The 18,449-nt window shown below is 42.3% G+C and overlaps 1 protein-coding gene across 4 annotated transcripts in view; it reads left to right on the top strand.

The window, feature by feature from the left end:
- The window catches only part of LOC124000472 (core-binding factor subunit beta), a 39,699-nt gene extending 21,875 nt beyond the window's left edge, over positions 1-17,824 (top strand). For 2 of the 4 annotated variants that reach the window (XM_046306856.1, XM_046306849.1), the window contains exons 5-7: positions 10,797-10,913; positions 11,166-11,261; positions 14,704-17,824. In XM_046306856.1, the coding sequence (XP_046162812.1) occupies positions 10,797-10,913; positions 11,166-11,261; positions 14,704-14,775 (285 nt within the window). In that variant the 3' untranslated portion in view covers positions 14,776-17,824. Of the gene's footprint in view, positions 1-10,796; positions 10,914-11,165; positions 11,262-11,719; positions 11,768-14,703 lie in introns of all 4 variants that reach the window. The other 2 variants (XM_046306874.1, XM_046306865.1) reach the window with 2 other exon arrangements.
- Positions 17,825-18,449: the final 625 nt, after the last annotated feature.

Genomic DNA, 18,449 nt, shown 5'->3' with positions numbered 1-18,449 from the left:
CACACACACACACACACACACACACACACACACACACACACACACACACACACACACACACACACACACACACACACACACACACACACACACACACACACACACACACACACACACACACACACACACACACACATACATACATACACACACACACACATACACAAACACAAACACACACACATACACACACACACATACACACACACACACATACATACACAAACACAAACACACACACATACACGCACACAAACACACACACATACAGTGCATTCGGAAAGTGCTCAGACCCCTTGACATTTTTCACATTTTGTTACGTTAAATTCTCAAATGGATAAAGTTATTTTTCCCCCCTCATCAATCTACACACAATACCCAGTAATGACAAAGCAAAAACTGTTTTTTAGAAATGTTAGCAAATTTATGTGAAATATCACATTTACATAACTATTCAGACACTTCACTGAATGCTTTGTTGAAGCACCGCTTACAGCCTTCAGTCTTCTTGGGTATGATGCTACAAGTTTGGCACACCTGTATTTGGGGAGTTTCTCACATTCTTCTCTGCAGATCCTCTCAAGCTCTGTCAGCTTGGATGGGGAGTGTCGCTGCACAGCTATTTTCAGGTCTCTCCAGAGATGTTCGATCAGGTTCAAGTCCGGGCTCTGGCTGAGCCACTCAAGGACATTCAGAGACTTGTCCCAAAGCCAGTCCTGCGTTGTCTTGGCTGTGTGCTTCAAATCAAATCAAATGAAATAAAATGTTATTGGTCACATACAGGTATTTAGCAGATGTTATTACGGGTGTAGTGAAATGCTTGTGGTCCTCGCTCCGACAGTGACTGTGTGCTTAGGGTCGTTATCCGGTTGGAAGGTGAACCTTCGCCCCAGTCTGAGGTCCTGAGCGCTCTGGAGCAGGTTTTCATCAAGGATCTCTCTGTACTTTGCTCCATTCATCTTTCCCTCGATCCTGAATAGTCTCCTAGGCCCTACCACTGAAAAACATCCCCAAAGAATGATGCTGCCACCAACATGCTTCACCGTAGGGATGGTGTCAGGTTTCTTCCACATGTGACGCTTGGCATTCAGGCCAAAGAGTTCAATCTTGGTTTCATCAGACCATAAAATGTTGTTTCTCATGGTCTGAGAGTCTTTAGGTGCATTTTGGCAAACTACAAGCAGGCTGTCATGTGCCTTTTACTGAAGAGTGGCTTCCGTCTGTCCAATCTACCATAAAGGCCTGATTGGTGGAGTGCTGCAGAGATGGTTGTCCTTCTGGAAGTTTCTCCCATCTCCACAGAGGAACCCTGGAGCTCTTTCAGAGTGACCATCGAGTTCTTGGTCACCTCCCTGTCCAAAGCCCTTCTCCCCCGATTGCTTATGAAACATGATGCCTCTGAGCGCAATTTCGAGTCTCATAGCAAATGGTCTAAATACTTATGTTAATAAGGTATTTCTGTTAGTTTTTTTAAATGTCTGAAAGTCTGTTTTCACTTTGTCATTATGGGGTATTGTATGTAGATTGATGAGGGAAAAAAATATTTTTTTAGAATAAGGCTGTAACGTAACAAAATGTGTAAAAAGTCAAGGGGTCTGAATACTTTCTGAATGCACTGTACATACACACACACAGTCTTGTACAACCATAAACCTATCCCTAACCTGTACTCTTACCTTAACCTTAAAACTAACCCTAGCTCCTAAACCTAATTCTAACCCTAACGCTAATTCTGACCGAAACCCTAAACCCCCTATAAATAGAATTTGACCTTGTGGGGACTAACAAAATGTCCCCAGGACTTCTGGTCCCCACAAGTGTAGTTAAACATGTCACACACACGCACACACACCTCCTTAATGTCTCTGAGATAGATACTGCAGATGAGGGTAACTCCCCACTCTCCAGGGTGAGTGTAATAGGATGAATTGATAATTGATCACTTCCACATTGCCTGAGGATATGACATCTGCCTCGAGTCTGTCTCCTGTGCTCTGCTCTGTAGGGAACTGCCTCGTGGGAAACAGGATGTCACACTGGGTGGCACATGTCTGTCTTCTACTTCCTGCTCTTTATACTGTGGGTGTGGTTGATTGGCGGAGGACATATAGGCCTATACAGTATCTAGCCTTAACAGAGTCATGGCGTCTTAAGTGTAAAAGTGCATTGTTACATTCTCTAGTATGAAGGCCCCGTTATGACTACTCTGGTATGCTTTGGTTAGTCAGCCCCACCACTCTCTCTCATCTCAGACACACTGCCTTGAGTGTGACTTAATGTATCTCATTAAGTCTGCATATCTACCATGTCTCTCACTACTCCTCTGTGTATACGTATAAGGACCCAGGGGACCAACATGTTCAGACCTCTCTGCCTCAGCTTTGTCTTATTCTCTGTGTGTCTCAGCTTGTTACTCATATATGCCTTTGTGTCGAAAATCCACCCATGTTATTTGTTCATGAGCACATTCATTTGTGCTTCTTGTTTGTAGTGGTCTTGTGTAACTATATCATTACAGAGTCTGGGTCGTCTTGACTATAAACACATATAGTACATAACGTCCTGACTATAAACACATATAGTACATAACGTCCTGACTATAAACACATACTGTACATAACGTCCTGACTATAAACACATACTGTACATAACGTCTTGACTATAAACACATATAGTACATAACGTCCTGACTATAAACACATATAGTACATAACGTCCTGACTATAAACACATATAGTACATAACGTCCTGACTATAAACACATATAGTACATAACGTCCTGACTATAAACACATATAGTACATAACGTCCTGACTATAAACACATACTGTACATAACGTCCTGACTATAAACACATACTGTACATAACGTCCTGACTATAAACACATATAGTACATAACGTCCTGACTATAAACACATATAGTACATAACGTCCTGACTATAAACACATATAGTACATAACGTCCTGACTATAAACACATACTGTACATAACGTCCTGACTATAAACACATATAGTACATAACGTCCTGACTATAAACACATATAGTACATAACGCCCTGACTATAAACACATACTGTACATAACGTCCTGACTATAAACACATACTGTACATAACGTCCTGACTATAAACACATACTGTACATAACGTCCTGACTATAAACACATATAGTACATAACGTCCTGACTATAAACACATACTGTACATAACCTCCTGACTATAAACACATACTGTACATAACGTCCTCACTATAAACACATATAGTACATAACGTCCTGACTATAAACACATACTGTACATAACGTCCTGACTATAAACACATATAGTACATAACGTCCTGACTATAAACACATACTGTACATAACGTCCTGACTATAAACACATATAGTACATAACGCCCTGACTATAAACACATACTGTACATAACGCCCTGACTATAAACACATATAGTACATAACGCCCTGACTATAAACACATACTGTACATAACGCCCTGACTATAAACACATACTGTACATAACGCCCTGACTATAAACACATATAGTACATAACGCCCTGACTATAAACACATACTGTACATAACGCCCTGACTATAAACACATATAGTACATAACGCCCTGACTATAAACACATACTGTACATAACGCCTTGACTATAAACACATATAGTACATAACGCCCTGACTATAAACACATACTGTACATAACGCCCTGACTATAAACACATATAGTACATAACGCCCTGACTATAAACACATACTGTACATAACGCCCTGACTATAAACACATATAGTACATAACGCCCTGACTATAAACACATACTGTACATAACGCCCTGACTATAAACACATATAGTACATAACGCCCTGACTATAAACACATACTGTACATAACGCCTTGACTATAAACACATATAGTACATAACGCCCTGACTATAAACACATACTGTACATAACGCCCTGACTATAAACACATATAGTACATAACGCCCTGACTATAAACACATACTGTACATAACGCCCTGACTATAAACACATACTGTACATAACGCCCTGACTATAAACACATATAGTACCTAACGTCCTGACTATAAACACATATAGTACATAACGTCCTGACTATAAACACATACTGTACATAACGTCCTGACTATAAACACATACTGTACATAACGTCCTGACTATAAACACATATAGTACATAACGTCCTGACTATAAACACATACTGTACATAACGTCCTGACTATAAACACATACTGTACATAACGTCCTGACTATAAACACATACTGTACATAACGTCCTGACTATAAACACATACTGTACATAACATCCTCACTATAAACACATACTGTACATAACGTCCTGACTATAAACACATACTGTACATAACGTCCTCACTATAAACACATACTGTACATAACGTCCTCACTATAAACACATATAGTACATAACGTCCTGACTATAAAAACATACTGTACATAACGTCCTGACTATAAACACATACTGTACATAACGCCCTGACTATAAACACATACTGTACATAACGCCCTGACTATAAACACATACTGTACATAACATCCTCACTATAAACACATACTGTACATAACGTCCTGACTATAAACACATACTGTACATAACGTCCTGACTATAAACACATACTGTACATAACGTCCTCACTATAAACACATACTGTACATAAAGTCCTCACTATAAATACATACTGTACATAACGTCCTCACTATAAACACATACTGTACATAACGTCCTCACTATAAACACATACTGTACATAACGTCCTGACTATAAACACATACTGTACATAACATCCTCACTATAAACACATACTGTACATAACGTCCTGACTATAAACACATACTGTACATAACGTCCTGACTATAAACACATACTGTACATAACGTCCTGACTATAAACACATACTGTACATAACGTCCTGAGCCAAAGGAAAATACACCTGTGAGCTGCACTGGACGGGAATAAATGGAACACTTATTCAAAGCATTTTATTCACTTCACTGCACTTATTCAAAGCATTTTATTCACTTCACTGCACTTATTCAAAGCATTTTATTCACTTCACTGCACTTATTCAAATAATTTTTCAAAGACAGAGACTGAGAGGAGCAGATGAATCTAAATGAGCTCCTGGTCCCTGAGGGCATTTATGAGCAAATAGTGTCTCAAAGAGAAGATCAGGATTGTTTTGGCTGTATGAATCAAAAGCTTCCCATGAATTGAATCCCAGTATTAACCCCCACCCTCTCTCTCTCTCCCTCTTTCTTTCAGGAACTCAAACACACACACCCACACATACACACACACACTCACACAAACATACACACACTCCCCCACCCATCTTCACAAACACACTGATCCTCTGTGTGTTATCCCTTAAACCAGTCCCACCCTCTCTCTGAGCAGACAGCAAGCAGCCTTCCACCAAACTTGTTGCGCCACACTGCCTGTGTCTATCTTACTCTGTATTGTAACTATTGTTATTAATATTTCCCGTGTCTCCATCCTTCCCCTTTAAGTCTATGGGCATTATGTCTGTGATAAGAAGGTACTGTAGAGTAACTATAACATTGCCCAACCAATAAACACCCCCCCCCCCCCTGTGTTTCACTCCCTGCAGTCAAACTCAATTATCTCTCCAGGACACCAGTGACCACTCAACAGGCCATAAACCACTGCAACACCACCTCCCCTCAACCAGACTCAATCTGTCACACTCCTCACTCTCCTGTCTCTAAGTTGCATGGTCTGGCTCCACATAAAACCCAATAGGGTTAGTGTGAGACAGTAGGTCAGGGTTAGAGAGTTCCGTTCATACACATCAAATTACAAATCATATATGTGTACATATAGCTATAACAGATTTTCTCTGATATCACTAAGCCTTCCTGTTAAACACAGTGCTCTGTTAGTTGTGAGGGGGGATGGGTTGAGCTTCTCTGGTGTATAGAGAATATATTTATGTATGTCTACAGTATATATATCACCTTAAATTAACCTGGGGGAAAGAGGGGTAGGATTTGAGTATAACTGCTTTTCTCATGTCTGCATTGTTGGGATCCCCCCAATAAAAACTGTGTGTTTAGCCTGATGGAGTTCTGAATGTTCCTTCTGGAAGGACCAGAGAAAGACTGTTTAAATGTGTTATTGATGGCTAACAGGCCTGTATTGGTTGGGGGGAAGCTCTGTTTAAGTTGGCCGGTGGGGGACAAAAAGGTGGAGAGTCCAAAATGATAAACATATATGTAACCAGACATTCATCTGTTTATTTTAAACTCACTGCCCCATAGTGTATGGATTCTCAGAACCACTTATGGTGCACATTTAAGTCCTTGCGTTTCATCTCATGCATAACCATGTGCCTGTGCTGTGGTGCAGATTTCACATTAGTTCACATTAATGCATGTAGCCTATATGCCTTTGTCAAACACTGTGTTATAGTGTGGTGAAGTTTAGTGTAGTGTAGTTCAGTGTAGTTAGTTAGTGTAGTTTAGTGTAGTTTAGTGTAGTTTAGTGTAGTGCGTATTAGGTGCAGCTTGTGTACTAGATCTATTCAGTTGATAGTGAAAAGATGGAATATTTGCTTTGATTAATTTAAACCTGTGTAAATCGATTGATTCAGTGCTTTCAGAGGCAGTTGGAATGGGCTTAGTTTTCTCTTTATCCCTGGTGTAAAGTGGAAATGTGAATACTTCTTGCAATGGAACCCTAGTAAAGAACCTGAGGTGTGGGGTGTGATCCTGAGAGAGAGATGAGGGAGGAGAGTTAGTTGCCAGGGAAGAAGAAGTATTGTTTGTTTGGAGAGTCGGGATAGATGTCAGAGTGGTGTGATGACAGAGAGTCGGGATAGATGTCAGAGTGGTGTGATGACAGATGTAGATGTCAGAGTGGTGTGATGACAGAGAGTCATAGATGAGTCGGGAGTCGGGATAGATGTCAGAGTGGTGTGATGACAGAGAGTCGGGATAGATGTCAGAGTGGTGTGATGACAGAGAGTCGGGATAGATGTCAGAGTGGTGTGATGACAGAGAGTCGGGATAGATGTCAGAGTGGTGTGATGACAGAGAGTCGGGATAAATGTCAGAGTGGTGTGACGACAGAGAGTCGGGATAGATGTCAGAGTGGTGTGATGACAGAGAGTCGGGATAGATGTCAGAGTGGTGTGATGACAGAGAGTCGGGATAGATGTCAGAGTGGTGTGATGACAGAGAGTCGGGATAGATGTCAGAGTGGTGTGATGACAGAGAGTCGGGATAGATGTCAGAGTGGTGTGATGACAGAGAGTCGGGATAGATGTCAGAGTGGTGTGATGACAGAGAGTCGGGATAGATGTCAGAGTGGTGTGATGACAGAGAGTCGGGATAGATGTCAGAGTGGTGTGACACAGAGAGTCGGGATAGATGTCAGAGTGGTGTGATGACAGAGAGTCGGGATAGATGTCAGAGTGGTGTGATGACAGAGAGTCGGGATAGATGTCAGAGTGGTGTGATGACAGAGAGTCGGGATAGATGTCAGAGTGGTGTGATGACAGAGAGTCGGGATAGATGTCAGAGTGGTGTGATGACAGAGATGTCAGTGGTGTGATGACAGGGATAGATGTCAGAGTGGTGTGATGACAGAGAGTCGGGATAGATGTCAGAGTGGTGTGATGACAGAGAGTCGGGATAGATGTCAGAGTGGTGTGATGACAGAGGGGATAGATGTCAGAGTGGTGTGATGACAGAGAGTCGGGATAGATGTCAGAGTGGTGTGATGACAGAGAGTCGGGATAGATGTCAGAGTGGTGTGATGACAGAGAGTGGTAGATGTCAGAGTGGTGTGACACAGAGAGTCGGGATAGGTCAGATAGATGTAGATGTCAGAGTGGTGTGATGACAGAGAGTCGGGATAGATGTCAGAGTGGTGTGATGACAGAGAGTCGGGATAGATGTCAGATGACAGAGTGGTGTGATGACAGAGCGTCGGGATAGATGTCAGAGTGTGTGTGATGACAGAGAGTCGGGATAGATGTCAGAGTGGTGTGATGACAGAGAGTCGGGATAGATGTCAGAGTGGTGTGATGACAGAGAGTCGGGATAGATGTCAGAGTGGTGTGATGACAGAGAGTCGGGATAGATGTCAGAGTGGTGTGACGACAGAGAGTCGGGATAGATGTCAGAGTGGTGTGACGACAGAGAGTCGGGATAGATGTCAGAGTGGTGTGACACAGAGAGTCGGGATAGATGTCAGAGTGGTGTGATGACAGAGAGTCGAGATAGATGTCAGAGTGGTGTGATGACAGAGAGTGGTGATGACAGAGAGTGGGATAGATGTGAGTGGTGTGATGACAGAGAGTCGGGATAGATGTCAGAGTGGTGTGATGACAGAGAGTCGGGATAGATGTCAGAGTTGTGTGATGACAGAGAGTCGGGATAGATGTCAGAGTGGTGTGATGACAGAGAGTCGGGATAGATGTCAGAGTGGTGTGATGACAGAGAGTCGGGATAGATGTCAGAGTGGTGTGATGACAGAGAGTCGGGATAGATGTCAGAGTGGTGTGACGACAGAGAGTCGGGATAGATGTCAGAGTGGTGTGACGACAGAGAGTCGGGATAGATGTCAGAGTGGTGTGATGACAGAGAGTCGGGATAGATGTCAGAGTGGTGTGATGACAGAGAGTCGGGATAGATGTCAGAGTGGTGTGACGACACAGAGTAGGGATAGATGTCAGAGTGGTGTGATGACAGAGAGTCGGGATAGATGTCAGAGTGGTGTGACGACAGAGAGTCGGGATAGATGTCAGAGTGGTGTGACGACAGAGAGTCGGGATAGATGTCAGAGTGGTGTGACGACAGAGAGTCGGGATAGATGTCAGAGTGGTGTGATGACAGAGAGTCGGGATAGATGTCAGAGTGGTGTGACGACAGAGAGTCGGGATAGATGTCAGAGTGGTGTGATGACAGAGAGTCGGGATAGATGTCAGAGTGGTGTGACGACAGAGAGTCGGGATAGATGTCAGAGTGGTGTGATGACAGAGAGTCGGGATAGATGTCAGAGTGGTGTTCAGAGAGTTGGAAGAATGAAAGGGGAAAGAGGATATGGTTCTAGGTGCTGACTCACCTTACAACTGGGAACTGGGCTGTTCTGTGAAATCAATAAGTTGTTCATTGTGCAGGCAGTACTTGGCCTCTCAGACAGTATGTTTGTAAGTGTTTATGGCTAGGATTGGTGTTTGGGTTTCAGAGTGATTAGGTTTACGTGTGTGTATGTGTCTGAAAGAGGGCATGCATGTTTATAGCCACAGCCCCATCCCCTGTCTCTTCCTCCTTCCCTATACTCCCAGCTACAGAAATAAACATCACCCACAGACTGACAGACTGCACGCTTTTGTCTGGAACTGAATTCCAAATGTGCTATTTCTATGGCCCTGAGCCAAACAGACAACCATATACTCTACCCCTTTCTCTGTCTCACACTGCGATGGAGTCCTGTACATGCTCTCTCCCCTCTCTCTCTCTCTCTGTCCCTCTCTCTCTCTCTCTCTCTCTCTGTCCATTCTCTCTCTGTCTCTCTGTCTCTCTGTCTCTCTGTCTCTCTCTCTCTCTCTCTCCCTTCTCTCTCTCTCCCCCCTCTCCCTCTCTCTCTCTCTCTCCCTACTCTCTCTCTCTCCCCTCTCTCTCTCTGTCTCTTTCTCTCTCTCTCCTCTCTCTCTCTCTCTCTCTCTCTGTGTCTCTTTCTCTCTCTCTTTCCCGCTCTCTCTCTCTCTCCCCTCTCTCTCTCTCTCTCTCCCTCTCTGTCTCTCTCTCCCTGTCTCTCTCTCTCTCCCTCTCTCTCTCTCTCTCCTCTCTCTCTCTCTCTCTCTCTCTCTCTCTCTCTCTCTCGCTCTCTCTCGCTCTCTCTCGCTCTCTCTCTCTCTCTCCTCTGTCTCTCTCTGTCTCTTTCTCTCTCTCTCTCTCTCTCTCTCTCTCTCTCTCTCTCTCTCTCTCTCTCTCTCTCTCTCTCTCTCTCTCTCTCTCTCTCTCACACAGCCATGGAGTCCTGTACATGCTCTCTCCCCCACTCTCTTGCTGTCTCTCTCTCTCTCTTTCTCTCTTTCTCTCTCTCTTTCTCTCATGTCTCATATGGATATAAACATACTTAGCGATAGGGCATTAATGTATATACACACACTAATTTGTATAAATAAAGTCAGGATTTACTGATCTCTCATAAGAGAGCCTTAGTTTGCTGTCTCTGTCTCTCTCCATCCTACAGCAGCCTTGGTAAATAAACAGCAACATGGCAGGAAGAAAACATCTCAGTGAGCTAGCCTGGGCCTTGGCTGGGCCCGAGGTGAGACAGGAAGAGAGAAAAAGTGGAATGTTAGTGTATGTATGCCTGTACGTGGGACTAGAGAACCATTTCCTTGTTTAGATTCGAGAGGATCTTCAATAGGCCTTTCTTTCTGTTTGCTCAGAATGGGTTGCATGTGTTTTACAATTCAAACCCCCTATTGTACGAGCTCCACTCTGACGCAAGTGAGGTTTTCTCTTTCATTCCAATCAGCACCCCTCCTATCCCTCTTACCCCTTCCCTAAGCCTTAGACGGAATGGGAGAAGACCGAGACAGAAGTGTCTCTAGTGAACTGAGTGACCCCTTCCTCTATTTTGTTATTTGAGAAAACCTTACTACTTTTATCTGAGTGGTTAAAAGTGAGCCACAACGACTGTGTTGAATAATGTACCCAGATCTGTGCATTCATTTGGTAGTATATGTTTTCTTAGATGAGCGTGGTTGTGTCTGCAGGTGTACCTGAAGGCCCCTATGATCCTGAATGGAGTGTGTGTGATCTGGAAGGGCTGGATAGACATGCTGCGCCTGGATGGGATGGGATGTCTGGAGTTCGATGAGGAGAGAGCACAGGTACTGTAGCACATCATTTATCACACCCCTGGTCCCCAAGCACCACCAACACAATACACACAACTAGATATAACAATTATCTACTATATATACACACATTTACATACAGTACACCTCTCGACGGACTACTTTTAAAGTGCTTAACTAGAACTAAATTTAACATGTTGTGCCCCTGCCCCTACATATACAACCAAAACAACCACTCACTGGTCCAAACAAACTGTGTGTCTCTCCCCCTCTGTATGTGTTCAGCATGAGGATGCCCTGGCGCAGGCAGCCTTTGAGGATGCACGTAGGAGGACCCGGGACTTTGAGGACAGGGACCGCTCACACAGAGAGGACCTGGAGGTGAGAGAGATTGGACAGACTGGGGATGGGGTGGGGTGGGCTGGTGGTTTGACAGATTCTGAATGTCCCCGTGGTCACATGATTAGTGCTAACGAAAAATTGTGATGTTGGAAGGTTGTGATTGTTTGTGTCCCCTGTGTACTGAGAGATTGTTACCATGAGAACCCTTGTAAGTTTCCCCTAAGGTAGCTGTAAATTACCATGACAGTTGTGTGAATAACCCGGTTTGTTTTAGATATTTAACTCTCGAACACAAATCTTGAACTTATTGTGTATTTGTCTGAGTTATCGGGTGTGTGTGTGTATTTTATTCAAAATGATTTGTTATGGTATCTACAGTAGGTTTAGTGCATGAAGAGTCTATTCATAATAAGAACACAAAGAAACGTATTCATTTATTCTCAGATTGATCCTAAATGCATCCTCCCTAAGATGAAAACCAAATTGTGTTTTTTTAGGACCCTGTGGCATCAAAAATCTGGGACTGATGGCATTCAAGGACCAGGGTCTGTCTTCTTTGCTTTTCAATATCACTCTGTCATGCACTAAACCCTGTGTGTGGTATGTGTGTGTTGGATGCGTGAGTGTGTTTGTGTGCGTAGTGAGGTGTCTGTGTGTTTGTGAATCAACACGAGAGCATGTGCATGTATTTGAACAATTTAAAGTATCTGAGTCTGCCTGTTTTAGTGCCTGCATGTGAATGAGTGAAGAGAGAGAGAAAGAAAGTTACATGTCAACAGTATTTGTTGAGTTAACACACTGTGTAATGAATGCTTAGTGATAATGTGGGTTCCTTCTCTCTCATTCCCCAAAATCTCATGGTCAGTCATGAATATGGTTTCTGGATTTAAAAAATGCATTTTCTGATTTTATGATAGTTTGATGTGTGCAGGCCAGGAAATCCTACCAGGGTATAAGCTGGAAGACAGACCCCCCACACACACTCTCCCCCCAGTGCCTAATGGAGAACAGACCTCCTCACACACACACCACCCACCCTCACCCTGCTGCCGGAGGAGTCCGCTGCAAGGCCTGCTGGGACTTATCTGCCACAGCTTGGCAGCACATGATTCTGAAGAGAGGGAGAGAGAGGGAGGGAGGGGGAGGGTGGGAGGGAGGGGGAGGGAGGGGGGGGGGGAGGGGGAGAGAGGGAGGGAGGGGGGGGAGAGAGGGAGAGAGGGAGAGGAGGGGGAGGGGGGGAGAGGGGGAGAGAGGGAGAGAGGGAGGGGAGGGAGGGGGAGGGGGGGGGGGGAGGGGGAGGGGGAGGGGGAGGGAGAGGGAGAGGGGAGAGGGGGAGGGAGGGAGAGGGAGAGAGGGAGGGGGAGGGGGAGGGAGGGAGGGGGAGGGGGAGAGAGGGAGAGAGAGGGAGGGAGGGGGAGGGAGAGGGAGGGAGGGGGAGAGGGGGGGGAGGGGGAGAGCATCTGAAGGAGTGCTTTCGTGTTCACGTCTAGTATTTCCTCCCTCAGTAACATACCCTCAAGCTCCCTCAGGAAGAATGGACTCCTTTCTTCTGAAAATCAATAAGCTATGGAGGTATTATTGGTCAAAGAAAAAGGAAAATGGACGTCTCTGACATGGAGCCTGGAGGAGATAGTCTCAAACAGGATTGTGTGGAAGGTGTGCATGTAGTCAATGTATGACACATCTTCCAACTAAACCCTTTCCATGCCTTTCATTCTCAAATACTGACTGTGGTGGAAAAATGAAACCCCATAATCATTTTCTTCACGTTTTTTTCCATCCAAGTTATGTTGAAATAGCAGAAAGTTGTCTCCTGAACTGCTCTGATTCAGAATTTTCTGATTGGACTGTAGCATTTAGAAAATTATCTAATTGTTGAATCCCCCTGCTCTGGAGTCCTCTCAAGGAGGGAGGAAGCTGATATTGTTGTTTTTATTTTAGATAAAAGATAATATTTGCATTTGGACAGCACAGGACCCTGTTTTTATGTGATGTGGGCGCCTGGCTCTAGAGGACATTCAACCATTACATGTCTGTGGTCTGAACTTGTGATCCTGTACTCAGTCCACCATAACTCAATAAAGGCCAGCAGCACAATGACAGTATGCCATAAAGTGGGAGCTAGGAGGCCTCTAAAGGGTTTAGAAACCTGTCATTTAGTTCCAGAATCACAGCTCTTTTCTAGCAAGGTTGTCAGTGCCAGCTTTGGGTATGTGTGTCTAAGTAAAGCATATATGGGTAATTCCCATGTTGTGAGGCCTTTGCGTGTTTTGTTCATGTTCTTTGTTCAGGTAATGTGTTTTTCTTGGTGTCTGTGCATGTGTGTTGGAGCGATACAGGACAGGACAGTGATGGCCATCTAGATGATTGAGGAAGATGAGATGGATGAAGAATAAATAGTACATTTTTTTATCAGCCTGGAGCCCCATTCTGCAGGTGGAATTCCAGGATTAATACTCTCCCTCCCCCTGTAATTACGGTAGCACTCCACTCAGGGTTGAGGCTTACTGTAATGTGTATCATCAAAATAATATTCCTTTGTCTGTAGTTACACTTTATACAGTATATTATTATGTATTGAGTCCATGTTTCAGATCATTGTAAAAAGAAGTGTGACCCTTCCTGATTGATAGATGTTGTCGTGTTGGAGGTTGGTCCAGTTCACGTTACATTGTGTGTGGTATGAGAAAGGATCTTTTCATCGCCCAACTGTAACTGGTGTGTTTTGGCTGAAAGGGGGAACCTTTACATAGAAGTTCTTTCCTCTGACTCAAGGACACTTCAAATGTTTATTTTCCTTCATTTTTTAACTAAGGGAGCAGCACACATGTGTATGCGTGTGTGTGTGCGTGTGTGTGGTTGTTTTCAAAATCACTCTCCAACAACCTAGTAACACTGTGATCGGCCAGTTCATAAAATGTCCTAAATTGACAATATTGCAGTAATAAATAACTACAGTATAATATATATTATTAATTGTTTTGAAGACACTATTTCCGTTAATGATTCTGAAGAGGAAGAATGGATGAGCGTTAGTGTCGCATTTAGGATTAGAGTAGTAGACTAAACCAGACCAGGTTTAAAAGAAGCTATTATGGTGAGTCATTTGGATGACGACTACATGCCATTTCAGCTCAGAGACTTGTACCAGCGTCTTCTTTCTCCCTCTGTCTGTCTGCCTGTCTGTCTGTCTTACATATATCTATGTTGGGAGAGATTTAGAAGTAGACGCATAAACATATGTATCTGTGACAGGCAGACAAGTCATTTTTTATTTTTAAAGCGTGTAATGTTGATGACTCCCCCCCTTAGCCTCAGCTGGAAACTCTCTGGTGCCCTCTGCTGAATGTACTGCACTCATTGATGCCCCATCTGAGGCCACTTTCAACACATTACACACACACACACACACACACACTCATTATGGTATTTTTGGCTGTATTAAATATGTTCTCTCCCCCCCCCCTCCCCTCCGACACAGCCCAGGCGACAGCAGGACCCCAGCCCTGGCACCAACATGGGTAACAACGCTGATGATCACAAGATGCGCTAGAGGCCAGCGAGACACAGGGAGTGGGTCAGGGTGATCTGTCCATCATACTATGCCAGTCTCACACCCTGACATCAAGCTGTTAACTGGAGAGACCAAAGTCCACATTGATGGGGATTTGGGGGTGGGGTGGGGTGGGATTCCTTTTAGTTTTAAAGTGTGGGTTAAGGGGATCGACCCAAACCTCGTTGTCTTCTGCGGGGTTTTGCACTATGTGATACATTCAGTTTAGTCCCCACTTCGCCTTCTGTATGCATGGAGCGCCTATCTATGTTTTCTTTTGTTCCCCTATGCAAAATATTTCGGAGGCACTTTCATTTACAATGCTTTATAAACAGGAAATGACTGGGTGATTATTAAATGGAACATTTTGTTCTTAAATAATAACTTATTTTCTAAATTGATATACTGTATTTCTAATGAATCCAAATGTCTGTTTCCATCTCCATTATTATTTCCCAGAAATGTTGTCTTCAAGGAGCACTGAACATACATTAGTTTTAGTTGTTCATGTTTAGATGATTATTTATTATCAACTTCCATCAGGTAGTTTGGAAGTAGGCCTCTACCATTAAGTTCAAATAGTTACTATTCAATCACCTATTTATTTTCTATTGATAAAGGACTGTAAACGGTTGCCTAAAAGCTATCTCTTATCCTATTATAGCACTATTTTAATGAAATTGTATTTGTTATTATTTTATTCATGTTTCGTTTGAAAGTCATGATGTTTACTTGTTGTATTTCTTTTCTCTATATACATACTGTATTTGTCAGTCTTTCTGCTTTCGTATGGGATGTTACTAGAATATAGAAAGTTGTGTTCTAGAAAAGTTACTTTTACAAAGAGGCACTTTCTGTCTTCCTGTCTCCTCTTTAATGTTATTGTAACAGTCTTTGAACATGAGACTAGCAGCACAGAGCACACAATGAGGTCAGTGCTGAGCTCGCTCTCTATAAATTGAGGCAAATAGACTTTCTCCTCTGCATTGTTTTTTATTTTTATTATTCTCTTTATTTCACGTTTCATCCAGATCAGGGTTTATAACGTCTAAGCAGTACATTTCTCCCAGAAAATGATGCAAAGGCACAGCAACATTGTCTCACTAACATACCCAACAGTTTTGTTTCGTATGTTTCAGGTTATCTGAATATCCTTGAGTTTGATCAATTATTTAGCTGTTGTCAGTGTTTCCTTCTCTTCCCCTAGAGGAATAGTTGTAACGGTTTATTCAAATAAAGTTGTCGGTCACACTTTATTTGGATAGTCCCGTATAGATGATATACAGATGGTCATACATTCAACAAGCTATCTGATGATAAGCAACTGCTTGCTAAAGTTATGGTTAAAGTTAGGTTTAGGTTAAGAATTTAAAATAAGGGTTAGCGTTAAGGTTAGGGCTAGGGTTGGGGATAGTTAGTTGAAATGTTGTTGACAGTTATTGAACATCTACAGACCATCTACTTAGGACTACCCAAATAAAGTGTTACCAAGTTGTTTGTACTGGAGATAAGAGAGAGCAAAATCTTTATAAGAGATAGAAGGCTTGCGTTTCAACCAGTCATGAAATATTGGGATGAAATATGTAAAGAGTCAGTGAGGAGATCAAATAAGTAAGATAAATCACAGAAATACAGGTGTGTATGTTATTCAGCTTGAACAGTGATGGATTGTACAGTCTGAGGCTCAATATTTGAAATGAAAGGAGAAAGTTAAGGTCAAGTCTAGCAGCAGTAATGTACTGGTGGTTTTCCACCAGTCATTTGTAATGTATCAGCTCAGTATTTTATTCAAAGTTCATTTGCTTTAATTTGAATAAAGAGGAAAGGTGGAGGAAGTAGCCTATGTTTTGTAAAGGGATGAATGGTAGACATCAAGTTGTAAGATGTGGATGTGCAGGTCAGAAATAAGGGGGTTTAGGTGGACAGTGGGAGAGGCATGAGTTTGTCACACTTTGCTGGGGAATCAAGTTCTAATTTCATACTGCATGTGATTGTATTTCCTTGGAATATGTTCTTAGGTTTTTATCCTAAATACTTTCATATCACATACTTGCATAATGTTTTACATCCCACTAATGATGCAGTTCTTTTGCATTTCTAGCTCATTAAAACAATGTGTATGGTCTTAGCCTGTTGCTTTAGTAAATCAAATCAAATGTATTTATAAAGCCCTTCTTAGATCATCTGATATCTCAAAGTGCTGTACAGAAACCCAGCCTAAAACCCCAAACAGCAAGCAATGCAGGTGTAGAAGCACGGTGTGTTACCTCAAGTTAGCATACCAATGTAGGTAGCAGGAACGAACAGGTATATGCTACCTTCCACAGTGATGTTTATGCAATGTGTACAGTATTTCACCATTTTCTGAGAGCTCTATTTCAAATGGTTTGTTTGATATCTACTCCAGTGTATAGGGTACCCGATTAAAGTATCAGTGCTCTTGAATAGAATTACAAAATGTATTGGACACTCAGAAACTAACTGGCCTACCTCCAGCTACAACCAAAAACAAATAGAAATATTGGGTATTTATTACTTCTCGATTTTGTGAACCTTTATTTGATTGAAATGTTGGTTAGATAGTACGATATGTTTGCATGAGGTCAGGAATGTCCAAAAAACACTGCAGTTATGACAAATCCCAGCCTTGATTTCCAATATAATTCATCTTTCCCTTCATGTGTAGGCCTACTCCCCTGAGTCCCAGTTAGCTGTAGCCCTGTCTGAGCTTCACCCTTCACTTAATGCTGGCATTAAGGCAAGTTACACACCAGAGACTATTTCCTAGTTTGCTCACTTAAAAAAAAATGTTTATTTTCTTATTTGTTTTAAGTTATTGATACAGGTTGACCGTTGTTGTGTTCAGGTTATGCTATGAAGAACTGTGTATTTCTGTGTTTAATGGCCTACCTTTTAAGATTTTACTGAAGAATTTAGTTTTCTTTCTTTCTGTTTTATGGTTTAGCTTGTTTAGCTTGTTTTGTTAAGGGGCAATTTAAATCTGAAGTGTTCAATTTGATGTGTTTCATAATAAACTTGTAACAAACGATTTACTAGGTCTTGTGCATTTTTTAAGAATCACCATTGCCAGAAACACTAATTTATCACTGACTTTATGACTGTCTATAATTTAAAGGCTGTCTGCCTCTCTTTGAGGTTATTTTGTCCTGTGAATAATTACTATGCTCGACAAGTTGCTATTCTCTGGTCTAGCCAGGTCGATGTGTGCTCCGAACTTGATCTCAGATAATCTTTCAAGTGTGGCATTGTTCAGTCACAAGACTCTGAAGTTTGTAAACATGTGAGATGGAAAACAGAACTCATCACCCGAGTCAGACACTCATAACAGGCAATCTTACAACCATGAACTACCAGCAAACATGATACCAGTGCACCATTAATAGGCTACACCTGTATGCTCATTGAAGTCAGCATAATAAGCATTTAAGTCGAATAGTTTAGTTTTATACTGTATCTGAATATTAATGAATAGTACTTAAATTGCACAATGGATATAGCCTGGCCATAGACAAGTTTTTGATTAGCATATAGTTTGATGAGAAATGATTCGTGTTAATTGCACTAATTATAGAAATGTGCAAACATAGACATGTTCACATATATATTATAGCCTATAATTTAAACATGATAAGCGAGAAAAACATATTTTGAAG

The sequence above is a fragment of the Oncorhynchus gorbuscha genome, linkage group LG02, assembly GCF_021184085.1.
Source record: "Oncorhynchus gorbuscha isolate QuinsamMale2020 ecotype Even-year linkage group LG02, OgorEven_v1.0, whole genome shotgun sequence".
Lineage (NCBI taxonomy): Eukaryota > Metazoa > Chordata > Actinopteri > Salmoniformes > Salmonidae > Oncorhynchus > Oncorhynchus gorbuscha.
Note: the sequence above shows the minus strand (reverse complement) of the source record. Positions and strands in the feature narration are given on the sequence as shown.